We start from the raw sequence: 26,929 nt of genomic DNA on the forward strand, positions 1-26,929 counted from the left end.
AGCATACCTGTCCTGCAAGGCTGCTGGATGGGTGCTTTAAGGCTTTGAAATACAAGGTGACTCCAAGCCTAACCAAGCACCCCAAAGCCCCTCTACTTCTCATGGCCAGACGCCAGCCTTCCAAAGCCATGGGGATGAAGGGGAAGGCCCTGGGTTCAGAGGCCACAGGGAAGCAGGAGAGGTTAATGTTTCTATCATGGATTGGAAAGCATCCTTAAGGGAATTCAGGGTCCTCCAAGATCATTTGCTTTTAACAAGCAAACAGACAAAGGCTGCTTTGTGTCCTCATTACATGTGTTAAAAAATTTAGCTAGCAAAAATATACCCTTGGTAAGTGCCTTCTCCATTTTTAACCCTGTTTTCCATCCAAAAAATTAGAGAGCAAGACCATGATTAAATAAATTCCAGCACATCACTTAGCTCTGCCCTTTCCCACCTTTCTTCTTCATCCTGACCCCCCCAGGCAGTTAATTTACAGTTTGGGCAATTCTCTGCCAAGCCTCACAGGCTCCAGACTCTCCACGACATCCTCCAGCTTATCCAGGATTTCAGAGAATGATGGTCTCTTAAATGCTTCCACCTGGAATGAGAAGAGAAAGCTAAAGAGGCCACCCTGGAATGCAGGCAGCTGCTCTGCAGCACCTCTGTTGGCTCCCCAGGGTTGAGCAATGGCATCCATCCATCCATCCATCATCAGCAGTGGTCTGGGTCACACGCCTGCTGATGGAGCTTTCTGTCACCATCACTTGGTGATCCAGGCTTGGGCTGCTGCAAAGAAGCAGGTGCAGGAAAGGTTCCATGGTATGATACAGCTCAAGCAGAGGCAGTGAGATGCTGAAAACCAGCCTGATGTAGAATCATAGAATCACAGAACAGTCTGGGCTGGAAGGGACTTTAAAGATCATCTAATTCCAATCCCCTGCCATACCGTGACCTGGACAGGGTGTGGGAAATGCCCACCCAAACAGTGTAGGGGCAGGTGTTGTGCAAGGGAAGGCTGCAGGTAGGTATCAGAAGGGGATGTTCAATTATTCCATAAGTTTTTTTCACAAAGGTCAGGATTTGTCTTGTCTCCCTGATGCAGTTCATTCTCAGTGGGCTGTGATCCCCCAGTGTATTTTGGGTGTACCCAAAGTGAGGGACACGGCCAGGGACACCCCCATCCTGCACCCCAACCCATGCCCCCAGGCTGCCCTTTATGGCTGACCCCATGAAGCCAGCCAGGGGAGCTGCACCAGAAACTCTCCAAACCTGCACATCACACAAGGGCAGAGAAGAACAGCCTCAGAGGCCATTTCTGGCAGAAGCCCATTATTATATCAACTTGCATTAGAAACATGCCCCTCAGCAATACAAGATCTGAACACATATATGTCTAAGCTAGTTCCCGATGTGAATCCCTCCTGTGATTCAGGGCAAGTTATTCACACATCCCCCAGCCCCATGCAAGGATTTACTTCCATTTGCTGCCTTGAGCTCCAAGCATTTAGGTGCATTACAACCACCCAGCTCATCCACTCTCTGTCTGATTACTGTCTTTGTGATTCTCTTCCTCTCAGAGATGATCTTGGATCCCCACTTTCTCTCTGCTTTACCTCCTGAGGCTTTGGACAGCACAGGGAGGCACCCCTCATCTTTCACCATTAGCTTCTATGCTAAAGCAAGAAAGGTTGGAAGAATATGCCCTGATGATATCTGTAATGCCAGGGCTACTAATCCCAAGGCAGTACTCTCCAGAGAGAATCAGCCAGGTGCCTCTGCCTGCAGCCTGGCTTAGGGAGGGACTGAAAACCAGCAATATGCTTCCCACTCTATATTTGACACACAAGGGAACAGGCAGGACCTTGGGATGTTCTGGGCTCTAATCCACAAACAATACACTTTTCCTACCAGCAAACTTCAGGGTGAATTAAAGCATTAAAGGAAGATCTCATCACTTCACAGCTTCCAGCAGAGCCCTGTGTGCCTGTACCTAGAACAGCAGGTTCAAGCTCTCCACGACTCACAATTTTAGTCTCTGTTACACAAGTCTGATACAAAGCCAATAAAACCAAAGAAAGAAAAAGAAACACAAACTAGCAAGACTCTCACCCAACAGCATCTAGCAGCAAGGTCCATCACCTGCTTGGGACATTCACTGATCATCCCCTGGAAGGCAGCAACATCCAAGCCGTAATCCTGTCAGGAAGGAGAAAGAGTGCATAGAAAAGACTGTAATGTCCTTTAAAAGCTCTTCATCCCTCTCAAAGTGTTAAAGCATAAAATGCTCGTGGTTTAAAGCTTTTAGAGTCTCCATCACAGCTAATTTACTGATGGCTATGCAAAGGTACCAGGACAACATCAGCTCTGCCAGGACTGCACAGGTAGTAAACCATTAGCAGAGGTCAAGACTGCAGCATCCTTTTGCTTGATCTGTGCTATCCATGTCCAGGCAGTCTATGTCCTCCTGGAAAAGCTCAGACTAAGGCAACAAGAGCCACAAAAGGCAAAACCAGAAGAGGAACCAGCACCAGTGGCTGCCAAGGACAGGAACTGCAAACAATTTGGTCTTCCAACAGCAAGCAAGAGTTGAAGGGGTCCAGCCAGCAGTCAGCAGTTTCCATAACTACAGCTTTGCCCCTCCATACATCATTACACATCATTCCTATGATATATAATTCTCCTTCATCTTGTGAACACAGATAGAGCATTATTTCCTGCTCAGTCTCACAGAAACATGGAATAATCTCTACTCACTGCAGGTGTTTTGCATTTGCTCCTTGGAAAGCAGCAGTTTGCTGTTTTCCTGCTGGGTTTTTCATCCCTGTTCGGGATAAAATTTCCCTTCCCACTTTATGGAAGGGAAATGCTGCAAATGTTGAAACAAAAAAAGACCATGTTTTTAGGGAAGCTCACTGTTTCCATATGAATTGCGGATTAACTGCAGCATATTGGGAAATAAATGTATGGGATGAAAGTTGTGTTTAACCTGCCACTTCAATGTAGAAGCTGAAATGTCAAAGCAAAATGAAGTATTTAGAATTAAGGTCTTTAAAAGGAAGTACTTAATCTAAAATTATTGATCTAACATAAGTTTTGAAACTACAGATACACTGAACTCTTGTACACTGAAAATGTTGAGATCAGATTTTATCATGGGAAAACCTCTAGAGAGAAACCTGAGTGTGATCCACATACACATGTGTACAGGGCTGTGTGGTCCAGAGTGAAACCACAGTCTGGTACCATGGAGGCAACACAATTGAGATTGCCTGCAGGAATCATTACCTGAGTCCTGGGAAGCACTTCAGGGTCAGCTGGGATCCTGCCCAGGATTTCACAGAGGACAATGCCAAAGGAAAACACATCCACCTGCAGAAGGGGTGAAAGAGGGGGAGGTGGGACAGGACAGGCACAGAAGCAAAGTGTAAGAAAGAAGAATACCAACAAGGTCCTCAAAAAAACACAAAACCCACAAATGTTGGACACAGAGGCAGCTGAGTCCTAAACTTCTGGGTTTCTGAACCCACCCAGGAAGACCTCATCTTTGGAAAGCCTGGTCCCATGCTCAATTGTTCAATATGTCTGGTGTTCCTACCGCAGCTCTGGCTCTCTACCCCAGATCCTGCAACCGGCTCATCAGGCTGTAACTCACCAAACATATTCCTCAGAGAGGCTTCAATGTGTTTGTTCAAGCAGGAGTCCATTTCCCAAAAAGTTTAACTTAACAAGGCCACGTAAGAAACTTGCAAGTTGCTAAGTAAAACGTTACTGAGTAAAGGTCCAGGCAGCAGAGGCAGTGCTTCCCAGGGAAGGGTTTTTCTGCTGCTGGGACATGTCACCAGCAAGCAGAAGAGAAATCTCCAGTGCTCACTTGGGGGCTCAGGGAATGAACAGAGCTGGAAGCAGTGCCGTACCTTCCGGTCATAGGGCTCTCCCCGCAGCATCTCAGGAGCCATCCAGAAAGCTGAGCCCACCAGAGAAAGCTTCCTCTCTGCATCCTTCACAGGCAGCTCCACCACCTCCCTGGCCAGCCCAAAGTCAGTCACCAGTGCCTCGTGGCCCCGCGGCGTCAGTCGAATGAGGCAATTCTAAAAGGAGCCCGTGGGACATGGCATGAGATGCCTGCTGAGGAAGGGCCTGGGCACTTCACTGAGGAGCACTTCACTAGCCCTTGGCCCAACCTCGCTATTGCAGGCCCTCCCCTCACCAGAGACCTGCCTCCCAGCAGCAAAAATGGAGTGCACGGAGCAGATATGGGATGAACGAATCACATCTGAAGCCAGGAAAGGTACTTGGAAGAAGCTATTCAACGAACATGATCATAAAATCATAAAATAGTTAGGGTCACTACCCTAACAGGAAAGAATTTCCTCCTTATATCCAATCTAAACTTCCCCTGTTTAAGTTTTAACCCATTACCCCTTGTCCTGTCACTACAGGTCCTAATGAAGAGTGCCTCCCCAGCAACCTTATATGCCCCTGAGCATCCTTTTCTCTGAAGGAGACCTCAAAATCGTGCATGTTAACCCCCTTCAGCTGTGGCAGGATCACAGCCACAACACTTCTCACTACCCATGGCTACACATCACTAACACTGCTTTCTGGAGGAATTCCTATAAGGTTTCCCAAAACCCCATCAGTTTCAGCCTGTTCAGGTTCCCAGGATTTCCTCCTCAGCATCTGCTCCCAGGGAACTAGCTTTCTGCAGATGGCTCTCACTCAAAAACTAGATTTCAGGTAAGCATGTACACACATCTCTCCCACATATTCCACCATCTGCAGGTTTCTTAGGTTTCCCTGGGGAAGGATGAACCTCTTCCAGGGGTTCCTCCACAGCAAGAGAGAAAGGACAGGCAGGGACCTCTAGCACTTTGTACAAGCAGATCTGGAAAGCTCCCGAGCTCACCAGTCACCACCAAACAGGAAATTACATCTCACCTGACCTCAGAGCACACTGGCCAAGAAATCTATGGTCAGAGTGAACCAGGTTCTTGCCTTGTCCTCAGCCTGGTAACTGAGCCAAGTAAACAGCCTAAGAATACATAGGTGAATTTTATTGCTGTGCTGATGTCTCTCAAAGGTGTATCCCTTGACTGGCTTCCCCACTGCTGACCTCCATCCGTATGTCAAGTTCTTCTTAAATATCTCACTGAGCACCAACAAGAACAGCTCTCAGACATACCCCATGGGCTGTTCAGCATCAACTGCAAGGACTTGCAGGCTCCGTTTCAGTGAACCACTAAGCCAGCCTCCAGCATCAGCTGACACAGACATGGGCCAGGCTGGTGGCCAGCTCCTCAGCTCACATTCCCTGTGGTATCATGGATACGCTACAGATCTGCCTGAGGTTTGGGTAGTTTGTCCAAGACAGATCAACAAGGCACTGTCCCATCATGTTCCTATTGCCATACCAGTGGCAGAGGAAGAGCCACATTAAAGCCCATCACCATGGCCAAACCTTACAATGGCAAATCCCAGTGCTCATTCCTGCCTCCCTCAAGCAGCATGAGCCCATGCTGAGAAAAGCAGCCACCCAGGCACAGGGCTAATATATCATGAACATGATGTACCTTTGTGTTACACCCAAAGCCTGTCTCCAGATGCCAGACTGCAGAGTTAGCGAGACCCATGGAGATGGCCATCCTAAAATTGGTGTTGTGGACCCTCTGGATCGAGAAAGAACAACTTCTCTGCACTTGAGGAGACACAGATCTCCTGGTGCTCTGCACACAGATGGGGACCATCTCACATGGCATTCATTCCTAGAGCCCATGACCAGCTCCTGTTAGCAACAGCTTCCCCTTTTCTGTGAGCAGGAAAGGAAAACTCTAAATCTGGAGGAGCTTCTCTTGCAACTCTAGGCAAAGGAAACCATGTGCAATCCTGCACACATTTCCATCTGTTTCTTTGCTGAAAGCAACTGCACTAGGAGTAATTATTTTTATCTCTATCTGGGGGTCCTGCTTGCCAAGTGATGAATGCAAGGTAATGATGGGTTTTATCAAGAAAGCTTTCTTGCCTGCAGAAGGATTAGCATAGAGCAGAGGATCAGTGTGAGGCCTGAGACCTCACGGTTACATCCATAAAGGGTCCTCTACACAATCAACTTCAGCAGTCCAGAGATGTCCCCTTTCTAGTGCATACCTTGGAGTTGAGATCTCGGTGGTAGATGTTCTTGGAGTGCAGGTAGATCATGCCTCTGGTGATGTCAGAAGCTAAGTCCACTTTTTCCTTCCATGTCAAAGCAATGTCTTTGCAGGCCAGGAGCTCCTCCAGGCAACCCCCATTCACATACTGTGGAGCAGAAACAAAAAGCAGTGGCTGTGTGGCCAGGCACAAGCTCTGCTGGAGCTCCCAGGAATCCCTCCTTCAGGTTGAAGGTTGGGAATACCACTGCATGCAGGGGTCCCTGTGTGTGGCATGGTGCAAATACCCCTCCTGGCACAAGTAGTCACCACCCATCTCTGGCCTCTGCCCCACTACAGGGATGCTGTACAAGCCAGATGCAGTCCTCACTCACAGGCAGCAAACTAGAGGCAAAAAACCTAGCAGCAGCTCAGTGAATGCCATCTGCCACCAACAGCATAGGAACAATGTGAGACCTCACTGGTACCAGCCCAGGCTTTTCCATTAGACCACACCACCATTCCTGGTGGTTCTGCCACTGGCTGCTTGACTTTCATTCCTGGCTCCTCTTCTCCCTGCCATCTGGCCCATTCTGGACCTTCGGTGGTACCAATCCAACCTGAAACACGTTTTGGTTATCCTCCCTGAATCTCATGGCCCTGCAGTGAGCATGACCAGCTGCGGGGCACAAAGGACCAGAAGCTCCTCTAAGGCAATCTTGGTGGTCCAGAGCCATTCACAGGCACATGAGCTGGAGAAGTGTAGGTATGCATTATAGAATATCTGCCATCCTCCTTGCCAAAGAATTGCAGGGTCATTGCCTGTTCGCAGCACACTCACAAGCTAGAAATCCTTACCTCCAGAATTGGGTACAGCTTTTCATCCTTCACGCATATCCCAAGGTACCTAAGCAAAACACACCAAAAAAAAAGAAAAGAAGAAGTGAAGATGCCATCAAGGTTCAGCTCAATCCCTCATTGCAGAGCTGCCTTAGAGACACCAACCTAACTCCAGCCCCAAGCAGTGCCCACTGCTCATGGCTGGAGGATGTGCCCACCTGACGATGTTGGGGTGCGACAGCTTCTGCAGCAGGCTGATCTCACGTACAATCACCTCTTGATCCACATCATTCTTGTAGATCTTCACCACCATCACTTTAGAAGCAGCAGCCTGGGTCACCTGGAGCCAAATTTGGAGCAAGACACCTCATAGCTTCCAGAGGTCTGCCAGCCCCTCTGGACAACAGCATCCAGCCCCAACCAAAGGCTTGAACCTCACTTCCCTGATGCCCAGAGCTTTTGCACGGTTATTTGCACAAGTGCAAGGTGTTCTCCCTTCCACATAAGCTCCACTCCAGTGATGCCTGCTTGGGTGGCTGTGGACAGCTACATCCCTCCTGTCCCAACACATCACAACACTATTTCCCTGCCAAAATCTGTGGGCTCTTGGGCTCTTGGGATGAGTTTCTCAGCCCACCCCAGGTTACCACAAATCTGTTCTCCCCTTTAATGGCGTTGATTCAATGTCCTTTCCCAAACACAATCTGCTCCCATATCTCCATCATTCCTTCGTACCTGGGCCTTATCACTGCACCAGCTGCTGGTGACACTCCCTACCCCAATTCCTCCTGCACCCCTGCCCATGGCCAGCTCCCCTCCACCCAGGCTCTGCTAGACAGACCCAACAAAGAAAGCACAGAGTCAGCTTATCTCTCCCCCACATCCCAGGACGGAGGTCCCATGTCTGCTTCCTAGCCACATGCTAACCTGAAGCCCTGCTATAGAATACCACTAGACATTTCACTCCTAGAGCTTCCCCCAGGCAGGAATACTGGGAGCTAAAGAACAGCAATCAAAATGCTTTTCCCCCACCTTACAATCCAGCCATGTGTCTAATCTCTCATTTTGATGTTTGTGGGGTTTTGTTTGTTTTAAAGGAAGAATATTTAGACACAGCATGAGCTGGCTTAAGAACAGCAATCTGAGTCCCAGACTGTCACCCATTGCTCTCTGTTATGGATCAGATAATAACCTTACTTTACAGATAAGGTTATTAACTCAGTTGAGGGGAACAATGAGCAGCACGTTAGACTCACCTGGGCTGAAAGGACAGAAAGGGTCATTATAATCAGGGTCACAAAGCAGACTGTCTTCAGCAACATGAACTGCTGCTTCCTTTCCGAAGGAACTCAACCTGGTAGTCAATGTTATCATTGGAGTAACTCAAGCAGGTCATAAGGAAGCCAGAGCTCTGAACCCCTCACCTGATGGGACTTCATAACCACAGACTGTAGGTCACTAACCAGATGTAACTGGTTGTAATGGCACAGATGTAAATATAAAGGATGCTATCGATCATTTCTGTGAGTGCCCTTATGCCCAGCACAGAGTACAGGAGCATCTGAAATCCAGAAGATCTGAAAAACTTTCAGAAGAGCTAATACTGAGTTTCAGTGAGACTTACCTAGCTCTGCACAAACTGGTGGAGACTCTGAGCTACACTCAGCTTTTAGGTGAGGTTGCATGTCCCAGCTGGACACCATAATTACACTGCCCAAGCTGGTAGGGTCAGTGGGCACTGGAGGGGTTCCTGTCCACAGAGCAACGTAAAGTCCAGCCTGGGGTGGAAAAGACTGAAAAGCAAGGGTAGACCTACACCCCAAAACCAGTAGTGGGAGAAATAGGCAAAGGTAACGGGCTCAGAAGGCCTATTCCAAGACCACATATACTCATATAGAAACAGTTCCTTATTGCACATCTGAAAACTAAGGCAGAGAAAAAGGGAAAGTACCTTGTGCCCAGGTCATGCAATACATAACCCACAGAGCAGAAGGCTCTGCCAAGACCTCTTGAGTCTGAGTCACCAAATAGAACTAAGTTCTCCTTCCTCAGCCAAGCCACATGTAACTCCTGAGAATGGGCTTACACAAAAGAAAACGGACAGCAAAAGCAATAGGCAGCCAGCACAGGCAGTGCCAGCACCGCAGGGAATCTATGTTCTTCCTGAGAGAGCACTTTGGAAGACACCATCTGTTGGCAAAGAGCTTCAAAGGACCATGGCCAGTGATGCTTCGTAGCAGGAGTTCTGGTGTTCAGGGCTATGAGTGCAGAGGGGAGTGGCTGACCCAAGAGGACCACAAGTCATCAGAGCACTTGATTATGGTCATACTTGAGTACCCAGACAAATGTCAAGTCTCCACAAAGGACTGTCCTTGTCCCAAATCCTCCTCCACTGTCTTTTGACTACTTGACCCATAGCATTTCATTTTTTACATTTCTTTTTCTGCTTCTGATTCAAGAAGTTATCTCATTTTCATTCAAGATCCATGTCTCCAGCCTGCCTACTGCTGGAATTTCATTCACTGCTGGGGCAGGAGGAAAATGTCACGCACAGAGGAAAAAGCAACTGTTACTATGAAAATCTGCTAGAGAAAGGAGAGAGAAAGCAATAGCAACAGCATGCTGTGTAGGTGGGGAAAGAAAATACTAGAAGGAGGCTGTAGTGGGAAGGGGTATTTGTCACGTATTGCTCTAGTGTGCAAAGAGCTGCCACACACCTTTGGCCGGAGATTTCCCTTGAACAGCTTTAGTGCACTGCCCCAGGACCTGGCAAAGCAACATGCCATCTGCTTTCAGAGATGAAGGCTGAGTCTTACTTCCTAATGTGACACATCTCCTTTCACTTTGCTGTTCATAAAGCCGAGGGCTGCAGGGAAAAGAGACCCAATTCCCATCCACTCCCTCTTAATGAAGCAGTGGCACTCCCATGCTGAGGAGCAAAGCTGGCAGCACCCTGGATCCTGTGTTGCTCAGAGAGGGTTAAACAAACTCCCACACAAATAGACCTTGATGCAGGGAGGAACTTGCCAGCCCCAGTGAGAAAAGCAGTTTTGTTTTGGTGGCACACCAGCCTGCACTGGCTTTCAGGGAGCCATGAGTCTCCTGACACTAAGGCAGCAGAGGCAGAAGCAGATGGACCAGCAGCCTCTCCCAGCTTGACCCTGCCCCAGGCCCCCTGCTCTTCCCCAGCATCACCATATCCCAGGGCAGCAGGTGGGGAGGGGTGACAGCGCTGGCATCTGCACACATGTGGGTGGCAGGTCTTCCGGGAGACACACACAGCTTAATTTTATGTTTTCTTTCTCTATATATTTTGCTACAGTTTGGGGAACAAAACACAGAGCATAAATATCCCCTAATCTCATCCAGCACCCAGGTTAGCTCCCTGACAAGATTGTTGTATGGCCAGAAGACAGTATCAGTGAACACTGACTGGGTGATCCTATTCCTTTTTCACTGTGAAAGGGGAGATGTGCATCAAAGACAATGTGCTTGGTGTGCAGAGGGGTTGTCCTTTCCTCCCTTACCTCACCCAACCTGCTAGAGAATGCTGGGATGGATGAAGACTAGGAAATACATTTGGGAACAGATTCCTCAGGTAAGGCACTATCTGCACAGCCTCAGCAGCTGCTCTTACACAAGGTCGTGGGCTGCCTGCATGTGGGTTTACCTTGTAGACCTTGGAGAAGAAGCCACTGCCTATCAGCTCGGCGTTGAAGTTTTCCCAGAACTCCAGCTTCCTGACAGCCGTGCGCAGCCTCTGCCAGCGGTCCACAGGGCAGTAGGTGTCAGACGACTCACCATAGCACCGCATGGGGCCAGAGGGCTCTGGTGCGATCAGCCCCGCTTCACACATCATGAGGGCAGCAGCTAAAACACAGTGTGTTTCACAGTGAGCCATCAGTGGTATTTGGACATCAAACAAATAGCTGCACTAGAGACCAGGACTCAATGAAGCCTGAGGAAATGAGGGAAAGAAGATGCGGCACTGAGATGATGCACCCTAAAGCACATATTGCACCAGAACCCACTGGAGTTAGGCCTGCCTTATGCAGGTTGTATTCAGATTCCTTTAGATTAGGACTTAAAGATCTTAAATCAGCATATACCTTCTTATACCTTCTAAAGGTTTACAGCAGGTCGGATGCATCACCTTCCAGACATGACGGTGCAGCCCAGGAAAAGTATAGGGGTCTTGGTCTTGCTCAGCCAGCTTATGTTGGGTTAAAAACTACTGTGTCTAAACTGCCCTTTCAATATAGGTCATATGCCACATACAAATACCAGATCTGTTAGCCCAGAGCTCTAGACAGGACTTAGCTACTATTGCAAACACAGGGTCATGACTTGAATGTGGTAGCAGGAAACTGTCCTAAAAAGGTCTTCACTTTGGCAGGTGCCTACATTTCATTATAAGCCCTAAAGAATCACAGAACAAGGAAGTGCCCCAGCAACCCTCCTGCTGTCTGTGTCCTGAATTTGACTCCAAGAGCCTCTGCTGAACTGCCTTCCTCTTACACCCCTCTGTTTCGCACAGTTCCCTCTCCAGTCCCCTCACACTGTTCCCCTTCCTGCCTCTTATAGCACTAGACTCACACTCCTCCAAAGCCATATGCCGTTCTTCTTCTCTCACATCACTTGCCTCTAATTACTTCCAAAATGAAGGGGAGGCAAATCCAGTAGAAAATGGGCTTCTGACACCCTGAGGGAGTCAAATAAGGTGCCACTTCCTTATAACTGTGACCAACCACCGCTCCGCTACAAAGCTGTCTGAGCAACTCCCACTGACAGCATGTGCCAGCTCCTGGGGCTCTGGTGAGCTGCTTTACCATACTGTGACCAGATGAGACCACACTCAACAAAGAGCAGTTTGTCAGTGCTTCCAGCTGAAGCAAACGTAAACTCTGCTGTCCCTAAGCTTCTGCCCTAGGTCTTGCACCAAACAAGAAGCTCTATCAGCACTCTGTGGGTTATTTCATAGCTACTTTGCTTCTACAGGGAAAGGCAAAATTGCCTAGAATCATAACCCAACAGTTTGGGTTGGAAGGGGCCTTAAAGCTCATCCAGTTCCAACCCCTGCCACAGGCAGGGACACCTTCCACTAGAGCAGCTTGCTCCAAGCCCCTGTGTCCAACCTGGCCTTACGTACCTTGGACATAGATCTCCTGAAGTTCTGGGCAACACGTCAGGGGTTGGGGTTTTTTAGTTACTAATTTGCACTAATAATATTAATGACATTGATGTCAATATCAATAATATTGATTTCCATTGAGACATGCATAAAATATTTGCACCAGCCACCTCATCCCCCCACAGTCCCACCAAGATCCAGAGAGCTGCCAAACAGGAACAGACAGGGCTACACAGGGCAGGAATTTAGGAAGAGCCAAGGGCTGGGACATGGGGCAGGCAGACAGCTGGCACCAAGCAGGGCAAGGGTCCCTGACACAAACAGCAGGCAAGCTCCAGGCTGGGATTCAGGGAAACGCAGTGAAGGGGAACAACAGCACAAACTTCTCAAAGCAGCCAAGACAGTCACACACAGACTGCAGGAATCCAGTTCCAGCAAAATCAACATGATCCATGGACTCCTACCTGACCGCCTGGCAAACACCTGCAGGACCAAAGCTCATGATCCAGGGAACCTGTGGCCATGATGAGTGGAGATCACTCAGATCAAAAAGGGCACATGAAAGATTACAGGGCCACAGTTTTACCCCTGCTATGACTCAAGGACAGGCAACTAAGGAACATCCCATGACAGGACACAGCTGCAGGGGCCTGCCTGGAGGTTTTGCCTTGGGATGGTAACTGCTCCTTACAGCCAGCACCACTGAAACGAGGCCGTGCCCATCCCTTTCCCATCCAGCCTGCACCCAGGCACCATGTACTGGTACCAGGGGAGAGGCTCATGTAGAAGCAGGAGACAGGACTCACGAAACACACTCAGCACTGCACCAAAGGCATTACGTTCTGACAAGGATGATTCATCCAGATTCTGCAAAGATCTCTCTCCGGTGCACAAAATGGCCCAGCTCTAGCAGAGCTTGTGGGATGGATGCAGCAGGGCAAGGCACTGGGTGCACGAGCTGGTGGCAGGGTGCAGCAAAGGGCTCTTATTGCTCAATGGCATGCTCAGCATGCAGGGTCATGGCACAGCAGGGCAGACACAGGAGGTGCTGCAGCTCCAGGCCAAGCAAGTGGTGCTCATGCTGAGTCGGCAAGACACAGGGAAGCTCCTTCGTATCCTGCACAACTGGCCAGGCCATAATGCTGACAGGGTCTAAGTGATCCCTCTGACCCCAAGCCACCAATGAGGATGCACTCTCAGCATTTACCCATTCCTGTACCCAATCCTGAGACACAGGTTTGCCCTCTCCTGTTGTGTGGATGGCAAAAGAGCAACACAGTGACCCACAGCGTCACTCCAGAGTGGCGGTCACTCACTGGCAAAGCTGTGGTGAGCACCCCCAACTGCTGCTTTAGGTACCAGAGGCACATTTACCCAGCAGGCTCTGAAAGCTTCTCCCTCCCCTTTAGCACCCTTCAGTCACAAAGGAAAAAGGAGCTGCTCCCACCAGAGCAGCAGACCTGACCCCAGCCACCCTGGAGCCCCTCTTGCCTGCAGGGTGACCACAGGTTCCCTTGGGCAAGGCAGGCTGCTTGAGGCTGCCTCTTCCACAGGGAATGGTTTCCTTTTCAGAGGCCTCTCTGTTCAGTGCTTTTCCCATGTACCATCTCTTCCCTCCAGGACCTAGCTCCTCAATTGCCTTCTTTGTCCAGTAAAGAATCCCTGCAGCATCCCCAGCATGCCAGGAATGGCCCCTCACATTATGCTGCTGAGTGGGAGCAGAGTCTTTGGTTGTTTTGCTTATAAATGTGGCTGTTTGTCCCCAGATTAGTGCTGACACGTAGGCTGGGGGGGAAAAATGGCCTTTCAAAATGCCTAGATTTATTTGAAGGCTTCCTAGGGGCTGTGGAGGACAGGGAGCAGGAAGGGCAGTCTTGGGGGACAGCCACAGCCCTGGACAGCAGGCAGGGCACATCCTCATGTCACCAGCAAGGGTTAGAGCACCCAAAGCCCTGCCTTTATCTGAGCAGGCAAAGCACTGGGGCAGCTGCCCATATCTCCAGTGCTCCCAGATCAAACTCCATCGGCGGGGACGACACAGGCTGAAGCACAGGAGGATGCTCATCCCTTTGAGGCTGCCTTGCCTTAAGGGAGAGGCGAAACAGAGCCACTGGGTTTCACCACCCTCTGGGGAATGTGCTCATGTTCTGGAGCTTTCAGCTGCTGCCTCTGTACACAGCAGCCAACATGCACCTCCCAGCTCCCCAGGGTGGCAAGAAGCACCAAGGAAGCAGCTCACAGGCAGCTGGAAATGGCTGGATGCTGCGAGCTGTCACTGTAGGAACACACTCCTTGACAGACTGAAAACATCACATTAGCAGTCACTTAGAAAAGCAGCCCTAGGACACCTTCTTATTCTGGTCTTTCCTCATTGCAAACACCAGAGGTACCTGCTGCAGGGAATTTCCTCCCCTGGTCTGGCTCCCCAGCTGGGCTCACTGCCCCATCACAGCAAAGCTCCAGCACTGCCAGGGCTGACAGAGACCCTCAACAAACCAGGGAATGTACCCTGAGAGGGCAACCACAGCCAAAAGTGTGGCTCCAGCCTCATCACCACTGCTGGCTACAGCCAGGGAAGGGCCTGGCAGGAGCAGGCAGGCACCAGGGGTGGGTTGTTCTGTCTCTTCAGCAGTGCAGCACCCACTGCTCTCAAGTAAACCACCTCCCAACAGACCAGTAACCCCAGACAGCCCCGAGCACCTGCCCAGGCCCTGCTGTGAGGGTACAAAGCCCAGGTTTCAAACCCCTCCTCTAGACAGCCTGTTTTCCTGAAGAAAAGAAAAGGAAGAACATACTTTTCCTCCCCTCACTCACTGGATAGCCAATCTGCCTCCCTGGACACTCTTGCCAGGACTTTTCTTCCCATCTTTCTTCCCAGCAGAAAGATTCTCACCAGCCTCCTCTGCCAGTATGTTGGATGTCGGACTGGGCTCAGAGACCTCCCTGGACCAGGAAGCCCAGTGTCAGATGGCTGGAGATTTCAGCACGTAACAGCTTATCTAGTGCTTACTAACAGGCCACACAAGAACCTTCTGTGATCAGAGATCACTGTCAACAAAATACCTTTGCCAGGACAGCAGGGTGCCAGCACTGGGGTGTAATACAGGGGAACCCACCCTTCCTGGTGGGCAGGGGGGGGTGCTCTGGCTGTTTATGTAGGCATGCACGCACACTTGTGCACGATTTGGCCTTGAGGGGATCATATACAGAAGACTGTTTAGAAATCTGTAGATGCTCATCAACATTTTTTAAGCACCTAGCACTGGGGTTTAGCTGATGAGTTGCTGATAATGATCCTGATGCTTCACTGATGGCCAGCTGATTACATCTTATCAATAAATCAAGTAAATCACTTCAGTCCCCACATGTTTTAAACCACAGGAGTTGAGTGGCCTTCTCTTGCAGCACAGGTGATCATGAGGTGCATGGGAAACATTCCTGCAGCCCTCTCCATCCTGCCCTCTCTGTGCTTGGCTCACCCAGATGGAGATGAGCGCTCCTCAGCTCCTCCAGAAACCAGTGATAACATGAGATGAGATCATCTATCTAAGCCAGATGAACAGAATACCTCAGTAGAGTTACTCAGCCTTTACCACTGTCACTAGAAATGGACTTTCTTCCGTTCTGGCTTTTTATAACAGACATCAACAAACCTCGTAGTATAAGAACAATGTAGTAAGTCAAGCAAAACCAAAGTGGATTTGCTGACCAATACTACGCTGCTGAACCCTAAGAATATGTTATCAGTATATTTGAGTTCTTGACCCACAGAAAAAGAAGTTACCAAATACCCCCAGCCTGGGGAGGAGGCTAAAGCACAACTCCTGCTGTCCAGCAAGACAGTGGTTTCCCACAGGTAAAACAGTGACATTCACTAGTGCAAGGATGTGAGGAACAGCCCTGCAGCCAACAGCTCCCAGCATCAATGGAGATCAGCTCCCTTTCCCTGGATGCCAAGTTAGCAGTTAGCTTTTGGTAGACATCCTCACTTATGTGAGAACACCTAGTCTAAGCTTGGCTGTTTCCCCTCAAGCTAACCCAAAATATGTGACCTCTCCAGTCAAAAAGACAATTATATTTGGGGAGGGGGGAAGAAAAACCCAACAAAATGAATCAGGAGGCAAATTAAAGTAAATTACGCAGCAGGAATAAAGGGACACTTGCATTTCATTTGAGCACAAACACATTCTCATTAAATGGAATAAATAAATACAGCCTGGAAAGTAAGACTTTAAAAGCTCAGGGTAAGTTACTGACAGGATAAATCATTTTCACTTTGCAAATCCAAGTGCTTATTTTGCTGCTGTCAACAAGGACATCTGCAAGCCACAGACTTGGATGAAATCCTGCCCTCCAAGGATGGCTTCATGCTCACGGGGCTGGAATCACACCCCGGACTGAAATTCCAGCTTTGATTTAGTTGCTCAGATTTCAAACCTATCCCTTGCCAGGTAAGAAAGAATCCTTAGGAAAAATCAAAAATCTGGGAAATCTGCTTCCCCCAGAGATTTAAACACAAGGGAAAGTTACGAGAGAACTGGTACCTGAAGTATACTTTTGCTGAAGGGGAAATGCCAAGTAACAGGGATAAGGGCATTGTAAGACCCAGCAAATGGGAACTCAGATGATCTAAGGATAGGAGGCTCTTGGCACAGGTAAGTATAGATCTTTACTGTAACTGGTCACCATGTGACATAAATACCCTCTGAAATCTGAAATAGAAGCATAGAATCATATAGGTTGGAACAGACCTTCAAGATCACTGAGTCCAACTGTAAACCTAACACTGCCAGGTCCACGACTAAACCATAGCCCTCAGTGTCACATCTACATGTGTTTTAAATAACCCCCGGGATGGTGATTCAACCACTTCCCTGGGCAGCCCATTCCAATGCTTGACAACCCCCTTTATCTGAAGACATTGCTCTTAATATTGAGTTTAAACCCCCCATGGTGCAGCTTGCGGCTGTTTCATCTTATCCTAATGTTTATTCCTTGGGAGAAGAGACCAGCTCCCTCTTGGCTGCATACTCCTTTCATGTAGTTGTAGAGAGAAATAGGGTCCCCCCTGAGCCTTCTCTTGTCCAGACCTCAGTTCCCTCAGCCATTCCTCATGGGACTTGTTTTCTACACCCTTCACCAGCTTTGTTGTCCTTCTCTGGACTTAGTTAAAAGGCTCCACACACGTTATACTCAGGGAGGACCTAAGTGTTGGAAAACCTGATCAGGACACAGTTTTGATCTAACCAAAAGGCTGATGCTACCTACAAGGGGGAAACAAGCTTTGAAGATCTTCTGGCCCTAAAAATCAGTATTACCCTAAGGTTTTCAAGGGAGAGATTAACTGCCTGTGACTCTGGCTTTACCAATGAACGTTTCTGAAGGTAAGTGGAGAGAGACTTGCTCCTCCAGAACTGACTTACCTCCACCCCACAAAACAAGTCTACAAGGGAACCAAGACACAGGTGGCCCCTCCTCCAAGGAGCTCCTGTGTGCCCACATCCAGAGAACTGAGTCCCATATGAAATGGCTTTCATAAAACTGTTTAAGACTCATGAGGCGAGGATGCATAAAGACATTTCCGCAGCTAAGATGCAGTTTGGCCCCTAGCAGGGTTAAGGATAGTCAGGCACCTGAGTTTTCCAAGAACAACCTTGCTGTTCTGATCTGAGTTTGGCGCAGGTTTAACCAAACCATCTACAAAGGTCTGTGCAGTGTCCTTCCTGTAACACTCCCCATGCACAGAAAGTGCCACAGCACTGCCTGCCTGGTGCGAAATTAGGGGGTGTTTCGAAGGAAGAGAAACAAGACAAGTGAAAACACTCTCCAAGGCAGTCATCAGAGGCTTCACGCTGGCTCACCCTGCAAAACAGATGATGGACAAGGCACATGGATTCATTTGAGATGAAAAGGTGCACAAGAGAGTAGAAGAAAAACAGTCATAACCAACTCAGCAGTCACAAGCCTGATCCCACACACTGACTGTCCCACACATTGACTGTCTGTCCCTGCTCCCTTTGCCACACTCTTCATGCATTTCTGGGATTTTTAATTCTGAAGACTCATGCTACAAGACCCCTCCATTGATGTCATATGGCACTTATTTCATCAGCATATCTAAACCTCATTTCCCCCTGATATTTAATTGACTCTATACGAATGAAAAGCAGAGCAGGGCATGTGGGTGTTTAAAAGGAAGCTCGGTGTGTAGGAACTGTCAAGCATTTCAGCTGGCTCGAACATCTTCAGCCCACCCTCTCCATCAAGAGATATGCATCAGGATGAGAAAAGATACTGTGACCTTATTGCTGAAATGTCTGAGGCATCATCTAATAGCAATTACTCTAACTTGCTTCTTCTTACAGCCCACAGACAAAGGCAGGAAGGAGGTGGGAGCTGCACTGTCAAACAGTCCATCAAGGGGTGGGCTCTTTGCAAACCCAAATGTGCTCCACAGCAGGTAAAGGCCATGGCCTTTGTTTTTGGGATTTCCAACCAAAACCCACAAAATACATCTCAAATCTCAACCAGTCTGTATTGTTCCCAGAAGCTGACATTATTTTTAGCTCAGGGATTGTTCTTGGTGCAGAGGGTTAGAGTCCTAAATTTGAATAAAGGCTCAGGCTATCTGCCAAGCATTGCAGGCAAATCACCCCACTGTGAATGAGCCTCTCCATTTCAGAGAGCACCCAGTGGACCTGAGACCCATGTTCCAGCCGTATCTCCATCCCTCAGAGACAAGGGGATGAGCTGGGTGAAGATAATAGCTAATGGGGCCTCACCTCCTGTTGATCACTGCATCTAGAGACTCCCATGAACCATGGATAAAATAGCCTAGAGGGTCTTTGTAGCATCCTCCAACACTGTGGTCCTGGCTGCTGTTGTGCACAGGGATAGCCTGGAAAGACCACAAAACCTTGCTCTGCTGACGCTGCTCCTAGGAAAACACTAATCATGATATAAACTGAATTAAAACACTTTGAGGTCTTTGAAATCTGTAGGTGGGCAGACACCAGAGTCACCAGTGTGACCATGCTGCTCCACAAGATTATCCATGTACGGCACGGAAAAATCCTGCAGAAGTGGCACAGCCCAATAAGTAAGGAGCAGACTCAGGACACTTGGGCTGCAGCCTCAGTCAGCGTCTCCTTGGCATCACCTTTTTTCCTCCTTCCTCTTCCTGGCTCTTCCCAGTCCTTCAGGACAGGGATCAGATCTTAACCCACACAGAGTTTGTGGGTTAATGGGACAAGGTGGAATGCACCCCATCTCTGGGCAGTGAGAATAATACCACAGAAGGGTACCCCAGGAGGTGGCATCCGTCTTCTTTTGGAAGTGTTGGTCTTTCTCCAGCAACTGTTAAAACCAGCAGAGACCCACTCAGGCCAGGCACCCCACTTTCAGAGAACTAAACCTGGTGAGAGGCGACCCTAGGCCCCAAATACCCTCAAGGCTCCAGACCTTAGTTTACCCTTTCTCTGACAGCAGCCATTTGAGTGGAGAGGAACAGCAGCTGAGAAACATCTGAGGGAAGCAACATGGGGACTAAACCAAGGCAAACACTATCGCTGCCTCCAACTGCCTGACAGGAGGATGGAGCCAGGAGGGGCTGGGCTCTGCTCCCAAGGAACAAGGGATGGGACAAGAGGAACCGGCCTCAAGCTGCACCAGGGCAGGGTTAGATGGAGCTGAGGAACAATTCCTGCCCCAGAGGGTGCTCAGGCATTGGAACAGGCTGCCCAGGGCAGGGCTGCAGGCACCGTCCCTGCAAGTGTTCACACAGCGTGGAGACGAGGCCTCAGTGCCATGGGTTAGGGGTGGCCTTGGCAGTGCTGGGGTAAGGGTTGAACTGGATGAACTTAAAGGGCTTTTCCAGCCTGGTTGATTCTGTGGTCTTTAATTGAAAGGCCATCCCCATTATGGCAAAGGATGATTCCCCAGCTGAGGGAGCCTGTACTTGCTGCCCACAGTCTCAGCAGGCACATCAGTCATACGCAGCAAGCATCAGCATGCAGGGAAAGCCAGAGAACAGTGGCAATGCTTTTTTAACTCAGGCTCACACCAATGAACAACCCACTGGATCTGGTCACAGCAGAGGTATATTAAACAGCCTTGCTGTGCATCCCTCCCTTACTTCACCATTGCAGTTTCCCACCCTTGCCATGATTCCCTTCCCATACAGCAATGCTTGAGCTCTGCTTTGTTTTCTCAGCTCTGTGAAACCTACAGCAAAGCCAAAGCATTATCCTTCCATTAAGCAGAAATCATTCATCCTCTTCTCTTCCTAAAGAGACTGCTTTTCCCCTCTCCATATCTGGAGGTCACAGTGCAAGGATAAAGATAAGCCAAAGTGCTGCTGAGAGGACGGAGAAAACAGCCCCCAGCCTCCTCCTCACAGCAGGGGCATGAGCAGGCAGCCTCTAGCTGTCTCAACTGTGAAGCCTGCATAATTCAGCAGTGAATTTGACTCATGCTTCCTAACCCTGCCTCCAGAGCAAGATGCAAGTGCATCCTTGAGGGGATGGCCTCAGTGTAACTTTAACTCTTGATTCACCATAAGAGGAAGGGCAAAGCTTCCCCTGGGCTGAGGCATGCTGAATATCCGTATTCTCCATCCCTTCCAGCTTGACTGCCTCCAGAGTGAAGAGGCAGTCACTCAGCAGACTTCACATGCCCCAGACTGCCCTCTGGCCATGTTTCTCTGCCTCCATCATTTACAGCAGCCTCTGGGGCACTATTCAAATAATTCACAGAGTAATATTGCATTCCCCATAATATCTGTGCCTCAATTCCCAGTCTGCACAAAGAGGAGGAAAAGCCTCAGCCTTCAAACCAATACATTCACTCCAGCACCTTTGCAGATGTACCACCTCAGACCAAGCCACCCCAGTGCTGGGCAGCACAGTGCAACGCGGATGAGGTCGTGGTGGGTCCCCCAGCGAGAGGCACCTTGGCAGCAGACCTGAACCCAACAGAGGACACAGACACAGTGGCAAAACTGGTGTGGAGCCTTGCCGATTCGCAGAGGTCATCCTGGGAGAGATCCTGCCCGTTTGGGAGCTTAAGAAGCCCGCAGCACATATTTCTCCTGGCACACTATCCACTCTCCATCAAAACTGTAGTAAATACCCAACAGATAAAGCTGAAATCCAGTTAGAGCATTTCAGACATCTTTTCTCCCAGCACTGGAAAATGAATCACAGCAGTTCCACTGACTTCAGCTGGCTGCCCCCAACGCTGGAGCTATGGTCTCCATCAGCCAAAGGACTGATCTTCCCAGGCAGCTTCAAACACATTGATAAAACACAAAAGATCTGTAGCAAATTTTCTCAACCTTTTATGGATAAGGGGCTTCTTAGCCCTCTTCCTGCAAAAAGCTAGAGCAAAATTATTTCAGCAGGGACTGCTGCACTTTGAAGCTTTTTCAACACTGGAAAAATACATTTTCAGCCCTGCTTTCATTGCGTTCTGCAGCTTGTGCACAGAAACAAACCACCCCCTCTCACACTGCACAAAGTCAGGAAGTGATGAATCCTCTTAAGATTCACCAGCACTGAAGCAGGTTCATTTCAGCCAGGCCTCTGCCACACAAATCTTCCCAGGAGCTGATGTGACAGCCAGTGCTAGCGTGATGGCCTGCTGTGCACCTCTGCTACCCTGCTGCACCAACAGGCAAGCAAGGGAAACAGAGTGGCTTCAAGACTTTGTGTTGTAAAGAAATGTGACTGAGGCTCCACGTCCCAGCAGTGGCAGAGGATTCTGAACTGCAAACACAGGTATATTCACTGACTTTTGCCTCCCTCCCTGCAACAGATTCCTGCTCCAAAAACAAAGGCACTTCAAGAACCAGCTGCTGATGGTGGGACACCAGCAAGGGAGTACTCCATGGGAGCTGGGCTCCTCCATTCCATCTGCACATGGGGATTAAAACCACAGTAATCTACCTGCCAGAGGCTGCATAAGAAAAGTAGGTAAAAGATAATGTTAAAGGTCATGCTTTGAGATGGAGGAAACCAGACCCAGCTCGACACAGCAGGCGAGTGCATTCTCACAAGTTCCACATCCCCACAGCACTTGTGGGCACCATGTCCCTGCTCTTCATACACCCCTTGCCCTGACCCCCTGCAGCTAGGCTGTGCAGATGCAAGGGAAAATGTTCCCTGCTCCAACAGCCTCCAGGATGCATCCTGCTAGACGTGAGTCCTTCCCAGGGGAGTGAAGGAATGAGAGCTCAAATCCCGCTATGTCAGGGCAGGGCTTGTCTCCCCACCTCAAGCTGAGTTTGCCTCAAGCATCCAGGGCTACTGTCCCTTAACACCCTGCTCTCCCCTCTTTCTACTCCAACCCTTCCTCTGGCCATGCCTGCTGTATCCCATCCACCACTGGCTTATGAAAAACCCTATGACTGGTGAGAAGTTGAACTTCAGCTGACTTACAAGTATCAGCTTAGCCCCAGCAGGGAAATCAATCACTCCCATTAAATCCATTTCTCCGGATAATGCTATGTAAACAAGCAGTACTTGCATGACAACACAGATTCCAAGAAGCTCTTCAATGCTGGGGACACTGAATGCAGTCAAGTCTCTCTCCAGGGTATCACACTCAACAGCTCCCTAACTGCTAAGGAGAAAAATAGATCTGCACCTGAGATAACCATTTTCTTATCAATCTAGCACAGCAGACTGAGCCCCTAAGGCAATCCCAGCTCCTTACACTTGTTATCTCTTACCAGTCCACTGTTACAAAGCAGGAAGACTTGGCTAGCACTGACAAATGGGAAAACTAAAGCTAAAATGTAAGCAAGGCAAGTTAAGTGAGTTGCTGAAGGCCATGTGAGGAGCCAGTGTTAAGGTGGGGTGTCAAGTATGAGCTGTGAGAGGTGACAAGGGCACCCCTCACCCTTTGGCTCAGACCTGCCTGCTCATTTGCCTGCTGGGCTCCCCACAGAAGATGCTGATACAGGGATTTGTACTGAATAGCTCTCAATGGATGATTTCGTTCTATGAATGTGCTCAGTAAAGCTTTTGAAACTACACAGGTTTTAGCCACAGAACACGATTTGGCCATAAGCTGCACAGCTCAGCAGCATGGCCTGCTGCATGGGGAGCAAGAATCAGACCTGCTGAGCCTGAACACCCATCCTGGCTGCACCCCTATCAGCACTGCCCACTGCAGTGGCTCTTCACATCCCCTAATGCAGCTCCAGAACCCTTAACCTGGAAAAGCATCAACGGGGTGAGCAGGCTCCCCAGCAGCCAGGATCATGCCCACAGCAGGTCTGGATATGGCATTTGCACACTGCCTACTTCCACACCAAGGAGGGAGGGCAGCAGAGAGGAACCCTGGCAGCAACTGAGCAATTGAGGAGCAGAAGTGAAGAAGCAGTTCACGCAGCTTACCTCTCCTAGGACATCAAAGCCCATGCCCACACCACTGTGACTTCAGTGGCTTCAATACGATTGTAGAAAATGAAGCTGACCCATAATACATGCAGGTCGAGAGAGGGAATTCTCCCCCTCTGCTGTGCTCTGGGGAGATGCCCCCCTGCAGCCCTGATCCAGCTCTGGGGCAGCAGCACAAGAGGGACGTGGAGCTGTTGGAGTGAGGCCAGAGGAGGCCATGGAGATGCTGTGAGGGCTGGAGCAGCTCTGCTCTGGAGCCAGGCTGAGAGAGCTGGGCTGGGGCAGCCTGGAGAAGAGAAGGCTCCTGAAGAGGAGACCTTAGAGCAGCTCCAGTGCCTAAAGGGGCTGCAGGAAAGCTGGAGAGGGGCTTGGGACAAGGGCCTGTAGGGACAGGCCAAGGGGAATGGCTTGAACCTGCCCGAGGGGAGACTGAGCTGAGCTCTTAGGCAGAAGCTCTTCCCTGTGAGGGTGCTGAGGCGCTGGCACAGGGTGCCCAGAGAAGCTGTGGCTGCCCCATCCCTGGCAGTGCTCAAGGCCAGGTTGGACACAGGGGCTTGGAGCAAGCTGCTCTAGTGGAAGGGGTCCCTGCCTGTGGCAGGGGTTGGAGCTGGGTGAGCTTTAAGCTCCCTTCCAACCCAAACCATGTTGTGTTTCTATGGTTCAATGATTTACCTAATTACATCTGTCACCCAGAACACAAGAGGAGCAGAGCACCAGCCAACTACTTGCTAAATAGCAGCAACAGGGTATTTCGTATTTGGTGGCTAGAGATGCATACCTCTAGCCTTAAGCACTCATGTTGAAATCATATGGCATAGGAGCCAAAGCATTTGCCATCAATGCTCAAAGTTGAAAGTTGCCTCAGAAACTGCGCTTCAAGTCAAAACCCCATGGCTTTGCTTTATGTAAAGCCAGGGTGCTGCTTTACATGAAGTTTTCATTGCAAAATCTGCCCTTAGGGAAGAAGATTATGTAAAACTTAATCTGAACAGTAGGATTAACCCTGAAGTGTTTTCTTTAAAAGCCCTGATGCTTTAAGCTCTGACTACAGGAAGCTGCCAGGCTTCCAGTCGCCAGCAGAAGAAAACCAGCTCCTGTGCTCACAAAGCAGACAAGCAGCAGCTTTCTCAATAGAGAAAGAAGCAGGGACATGGCAGAAGATCACAACTTCTGCCATAAATTGGCTTGCCCCCTTAACGCCCCATGCTCTCCAGAGAAATCCGGTGCCGCTCTCCAGGTGCAGGTACATTTGGCTGCAGCCTGAAGGTGCGGGACTTACTCCCAAAAACTTTGCCAACTGGTGTAGAGGAGAGCTTTAGTAGTGACACGGGCTTCAGTTTCAGCCCATGAGCTTAGAGTGCTTTAGATCCTCTGAAATGTCACCAGAAAGCACCAAACCTAATGATCATAGCAATAATAATTTATACAGAAAATAACAAGTGTGTCTACAGCAATCATCAGCAGTGGGGGCTGCTGAGGACTTACTATGCAAAGGGGACCTTGCCTGATGGACCAGCACAAGAGAGAGACACAGCTGCATCTCAGCCCCCACAACCTCCCCACTATGTATGAGTAGCTGCGCTCCTGAAAGAGCAGGACTGAATGGGAAAAGGACAAGGAAATATGTGCCAGGTACCCCGAGTGACTCAGCCCTCATTCCTCCCTGTGGAGGGACCCAGGGAAGGACTCTCTAGCAAGGTCCCTGCAGAAGCCTCGGCCTTCCCAATGCTGATATCCCATCATGAGCTGACATCCCAGCTCCGCAGCATGGCGCATCCCTCAGCCTCACTGCTCGGGTCCAGCTTGGGTTTATATTCTGTTTTTGCTCAGGGATAGGATCACTGCAACTCTTGCCTGATGATTCAGAACCATCCGCATGCAGGTAGTTCCACTTTGAGCACTTCAGCTCCAGCTGGCCACCTGTAAGCTTGTGCCATGCTGTGACTCACCCTGCATGGTAACAGCAATCTTTTCACTGCACAGTACTGGCTTTTCACCCTTTGTTTACCCCACAGCTTTACCTACGCTGTGCAGCAGGTTTTACATAGGCTCCAATTCAGTCTTCCCTCTTACCTGAGTGTTTGGGGATTTTCAAACAGAAAAACATAATACACTTGAGATCTGCTGAAGGCAGCTGGAGCGTGCTTTCTCCTGGAAGCTGCTGTTTCAGCAGTGGAGATTCTGAACTTGGCAGGGAAACTGAAGGAGACCTCGAGCTGCTAGGCTACAGATGGGGGAGGCAGATTTAGACAGAGGGGAGACTGAGCTGAGCTCTTAGGCAGAAGCTCTTCCCTGTGAGGGTGCTGAGGCGCTGGCACAGGGTGCCCAGAGAAGCTGTGGCTGCCCCATCCCTGGCAGTGCTCAAGGCCAGGTTGGACACAGGGGCTTGGAGCAAGCTGCTCCAGTGGAAGGGGTCCCTGCCTGTGGCAGGGGTAGAACTGGATGAGCTTTTAAGGTCCTTTCTAAACCAAACCATTTCATGATTCTATGAATCCTGCCTGATCCACCTGGAGCCATTCCTTCCCTTGGCAGGGTCACCTCCTGAGGCAGATCCATCTCTTCAAGCCACGTGCACCAAGAAAGGGCAGGGAAAGAGGGACCTTTCCTGCAAAGCAGAGACCAGGCTGAAAAACCATCTTTCCTTCAGCAAACCAACCTGAGCCACTGTGTGCACAGAATGTGCAAGCAGCATCAGAACAGCATCAAAGGCAAACTACTTGCTTGGACATGAGGAAAGGTAACACAGCAGCTGCCAAGGAACTCCCGGCCAAGCCAGTAGTCTACTTCCCTCCCCTTGGGATCTACATTTTCTCGCAGCCCTCCAAAAAGCCCAGAGCCCTTCTCTGAATCAAGACTAGGGACAGTGCTACAGGCTGCAGACCACCGAGCAGGTCCTGAGGACAGCAGATGGGAAACCAGCCACAGCTCCCCTGAGAACCAGGCCAGAAGAGCTGCTTCCATGAGCGGCTCCTCCACGCCATCACTCCCGGGGGCAGCTCTGCCCCATGAACTGGTCTGCTCAGCTGCTCCCATTGGGACAAAACACAAAGCGGGCTCCCAGCTCGGTCTCCATCTCCGGAAGGCAGGAGCGGGTCGCCCAGCTGGGCTTGCCCCATCGCAGTGTCTCTGTCAGCGCGTTCAAGCACCCTGCACACAGCAGGGTCTCGGTACCGGGGGTACCGGCCAGCCGGGGCACCCCTGCTCCTAGAGAAGAGGGAGCGGAGCACCCATGGGCGCTCGGAGCTTCAGGGAGGCGGTGCCCGTCCTGCAGGGTCCTGCCCGCCCGCTCCGGAGACTGCCAGCGGCGGGCGCAGACCGAGCCAGCGCGGTCCCGGCGGGACACGGCTCGGCCCCAGCGCAGACTCACCTGCGGCGGGCTCGGCGCCGCTGGGCCCCGGTCCTGCAGGACGCGCTCTCCTCCGCTCCGCTCCGCTCGGCTCCGCACTGTG

The 26,929-nt window shown here is 50.0% G+C and overlaps 1 protein-coding gene across 1 annotated transcript; it reads right to left on the reverse strand.

Moving 5' to 3' along the window:
- Nucleotides 1–472: 472 nt before the first annotated feature.
- LOC133211752 (dual specificity testis-specific protein kinase 2-like) lies at nucleotides 473–26,899 on the reverse strand. Its single transcript, XM_061352336.1, has 9 exons — nucleotides 26,848–26,899; nucleotides 10,618–10,817; nucleotides 7,166–7,287; nucleotides 6,966–7,014; nucleotides 6,127–6,276; nucleotides 3,897–4,070; nucleotides 3,268–3,351; nucleotides 2,092–2,178; nucleotides 473–580 (listed from the first exon to the last, which is right to left on the reverse strand). The coding sequence occupies exons 2-9, from the start codon at nucleotides 10,804–10,806 to the stop codon at nucleotides 473–475; spliced, it is 963 nt and encodes a 320-aa protein (XP_061208320.1). The 5' UTR covers nucleotides 10,807–10,817; nucleotides 26,848–26,899.
- Nucleotides 26,900–26,929: the final 30 nt, after the last annotated feature.

Source organism: Neopsephotus bourkii, unplaced genomic scaffold (genome assembly GCF_033783945.1).
Source record: "Neopsephotus bourkii isolate Nb327-2 ecotype Australia unplaced genomic scaffold, CSIRO-AGI_Nbou_v1 NB_659, whole genome shotgun sequence".
Lineage (NCBI taxonomy): Eukaryota > Metazoa > Chordata > Aves > Psittaciformes > Psittacidae > Neopsephotus > Neopsephotus bourkii.